We start from the raw sequence: 3,133 nt of genomic DNA, 5'->3' as shown, positions 1-3,133 counted from the left end.
GCATATTCAAGCGCCCTTATTTGCATTATTTTATCATATTGTATATTCTAGCTCCATTTGCATGCTTTTGTTTATTTTCAGGTTGGTTCCCCAAAGAGAGTTAAAAGAGATGCTTTGACGAGTTCTTAAAGAATTAAAGCACGCCGTTGCCAGGGACCCTCATTTTGGCCAAGATTAATGATCCAAGGGACTTATGATGCTCTATACAAAAAGTTCTATGAAGAATTGTCGCGTCTTCAGGCCGAGCCAAATTATTTCAGGTTGCAAGTAGCAAATTGGTGCAAGGCTGTAACAGCGCGGGCGTCGATTCATTTTCCATCAGACTTTGGCCTCCAATTCTGACCCTTTGTATATACGATTTTGGTCTTTAGTAAAACATAAAATATGAAGGGCTATGAGTCAGCTTTCCATAGACATAAAGTTTGCCTCTTTTGGAGTTCGGAGCAAAGAGTTATGTCATTTTTACCAAAGGTGCGCAGAACAGCCTGGTAGCAGTGAAGTTTGACGTTGCTCTTCTTTTTAGACCCACTAAACTTGAGAACTGGACTTCCATTAAAACATGGCGTACTTAGAGCTTTAAATTAGCTTCCAAATCTTTAAACGGTTCGTCATTTGGAGTTCGGAGCAGAAAGTTATGGCCATTTTACCAAAGTATCTCAAAGTTGAGTAAGTTGACTTCGAGCGCTCGAAGGGCTTATTTCGAGCGCTCGAACTTTGGACAGAATGCTCTCTAGGAACCATCACTTCAGCCCACTTGCACCTTGATTCCCTCATTTCTGATTTCCATCTTTATGGGTTGGTTGGAGATGTCTTTTGGGGGGAGTTGAGCCTCATTTGGTGAGGGTTTGGTAGGATAATGGCTACAAGAAGGTGAGGGGAACCACATAGCATAGATATATCTCATCTTAGCAAGATTTGGAGAGAGAGAAAGAGGAGGAGAAGATAGAGTTCTTGTGGCCAAGGAAAGGGAGCTTGAAAATGGAGGTTGCATCCAAGCTTCTTCCTTCTTCTAAAGCTCCCATGGGTAACTAAACCTCCATCTAGGGAGGTGATGAGGCCCCTCCCTTATAAGCATGTTCTAATTTAGGCTATATTTTGGGGATTACAATGTATATTCTATAGTCTTTTCATAACCAAGAGCACTTCATTTGTTGTAATGAATGTTGATATATGTATGGATGATTTCTTTAAGTTGATTATCTTGTTTTAGTTGATGTCTTATATTAATCATATTGCTTGAGTTTTCATGGTGAGAATGGAGACAAGGTTATGAAATGGTTTAATGGCATGTTGATAAGTACTTTGATAGATCATTGCTTAGGTGAAGCCTTTGATGATTTATGCTTATTTCTTACCTTCATGTGCTTCATCATTTTATCTAGGGCTTGATAATCTTTCATTCAAGTAAATGTGGTTAAGCTACACCTTACTTAGGTAGTCTAAACATGTTTGCCTTTGATGGATCATGCTTGATTGAGATTTAATGTACATCTTGTTGAATATATGGCAACTATGTGTTGCTATATATTTCTTGACCATCATATATTGTTTTTCCCCCAATTTAGCTCTAATCTAGCATGTGTATAGGGATGGAGGCGGATTCACTTCCCTAGTCCTCTTTACTTGTATCTCATCTCCTTTAAATTCTTGCAAGCTTTTAATTTATGCACCTTAATTTCATAGCTTAAGTGACAACCAACAAATCCTCTATGAACACCCCTATCATTCTAAAAAGACTCTAGACACTTAGGTTGCCATAGATTAGCGCAGTCCCAGTGGTTCGACTTACCCGACCAATAGCCCTATTTTACAATGATTCGTGCTATTGCGAAGGTTGATTTATTATAGATCGAATTCTCAACCGATCATAGACCTTGGTTACTATTGGGGGATTAGAATGTTGTCAGGTACAATAATGAAAAGAAGGGAGGTAGAAGACATCCACCTAGAGTTTTTGCTGATTTTAATAATTCAATTGATAAATTGTACTTAACTAATATGCCCACAGCTAATGGAGTTTTTATCTGGTGCAACAAGAGATACAGCAATAGAAGAATTTATGTTAAATTAGATAGAGGTTTAATGAATGAAGATTGGGCTCTTACTTATCCAGATTCGCACGTATTATTAACACCTCCTATGACCTCAGATCATTGGGGATTATTTGTTAAAGTGCCTGTGAATATTGCCTCAGGTCCTAAACCTTTTAGGTTTTTGTTGATTTGGAATAAGCAACCTGCTATCAAGGACTTGGTAGCTGCTTCTTGGGGTAAACAATTTAAGGGTGAGCCAATTGCAAAATTAATGGTCAAGTTAAAGATTTTTAAACAAGATGTGAAACAGTGGAACACAGAGAAATTTGGATTAGTTTATGCTAAAGTGATATCATACAGGAAGAAGTTAGCTGAGATTCAAGGTGTTTTGGCTGATGACCCAATGAATGAGGATGTTATACACAAAGAGGATGAATGTAGATTAAATTTGGAATTGGCAGTTTCAAATGAAAATATTGTTCTTTCTCAGAAATCAAAGATTAGATGGGTGAAAGATCAAGATAAATGTACTAAGTTCTTTTTTCAGAAAATTAAGCAGCATAGGGCAAATAGTAATATGACAGCATTGCAAGAGGGAGGAACTACTATTACTGATCCTAATGTTATTAGCCATAGGTTTGTTCAGTTTTTTCAGAGAGCTTATGCAGGGGGTGTATAGAGTTACAAGTTCCAGAGCAGAAATGTATTAGAAAGACTATTGATCTTGAGGAGAGTACCTTGTTGTAAGCTGCAGTTACAAAAAAAGAGGTGAAGAGCCCTATTTTTGCAACGGGAGCTAATAGAGCACCAGGTCCGGATGGATTTTCTGCTAGGTTTTTTCAGCAATATTGGAGTATTATGGGTGATGATTTTACAGAGGCTGTTATGCAGTTTTTTCAGAATCCAGTCTTGAGGAAGGGAGTCAATAGTACATTTATCACTTTGATTAAGAAGAAGGATGCTATTAGGGTTAAGGACTACAGGCCTATATCTCTCTGTAATGTTTTTTATAAAATGGTAGCTAAGATCCTCGCTAATAAACTTGCTACGGCTTTAGGCAAAATTGTAGGAAATGAACAAACAGCTTTCATCCAAGGTCG

The 3,133-nt window shown here is 37.7% G+C and overlaps 1 protein-coding gene across 1 annotated transcript; it reads left to right on the top strand.

Moving 5' to 3' along the window:
* Nucleotides 1–1,998: 1,998 nt before the first annotated feature.
* Nucleotides 1,999–2,712, top strand: LOC132309099 (uncharacterized). The gene has a single exon (XM_059807451.1). It carries the CDS (start codon nt 1,999–2,001, stop codon nt 2,710–2,712), a length of 714 nt encoding a protein of 237 aa, XP_059663434.1.
* The last annotated feature ends 421 nt before the right edge of the window (nt 2,713–3,133 follow it).

The sequence above is a fragment of the Cornus florida genome, unplaced genomic scaffold, assembly GCF_030987335.1.
Source record: "Cornus florida cultivar Cherokee Brave unplaced genomic scaffold, ASM3098733v1 CherokeeBrave_3.0.0_Hap2_Chr05, whole genome shotgun sequence".
Classification (NCBI taxonomy): Eukaryota; Viridiplantae; Streptophyta; class Magnoliopsida; order Cornales; family Cornaceae; genus Cornus; species Cornus florida.
Note: the sequence above shows the minus strand (reverse complement) of the source record. Positions and strands in the feature narration are given on the sequence as shown.

What these genes read in the sequence shown, in the direction of transcription:
- LOC132309099 (XM_059807451.1), top strand. Translation starts at nt 1,999, where the DNA reads ATGCCCACAGCTAATGGAGTTTTTATCTGGTGCAACAAGAGATACAGC.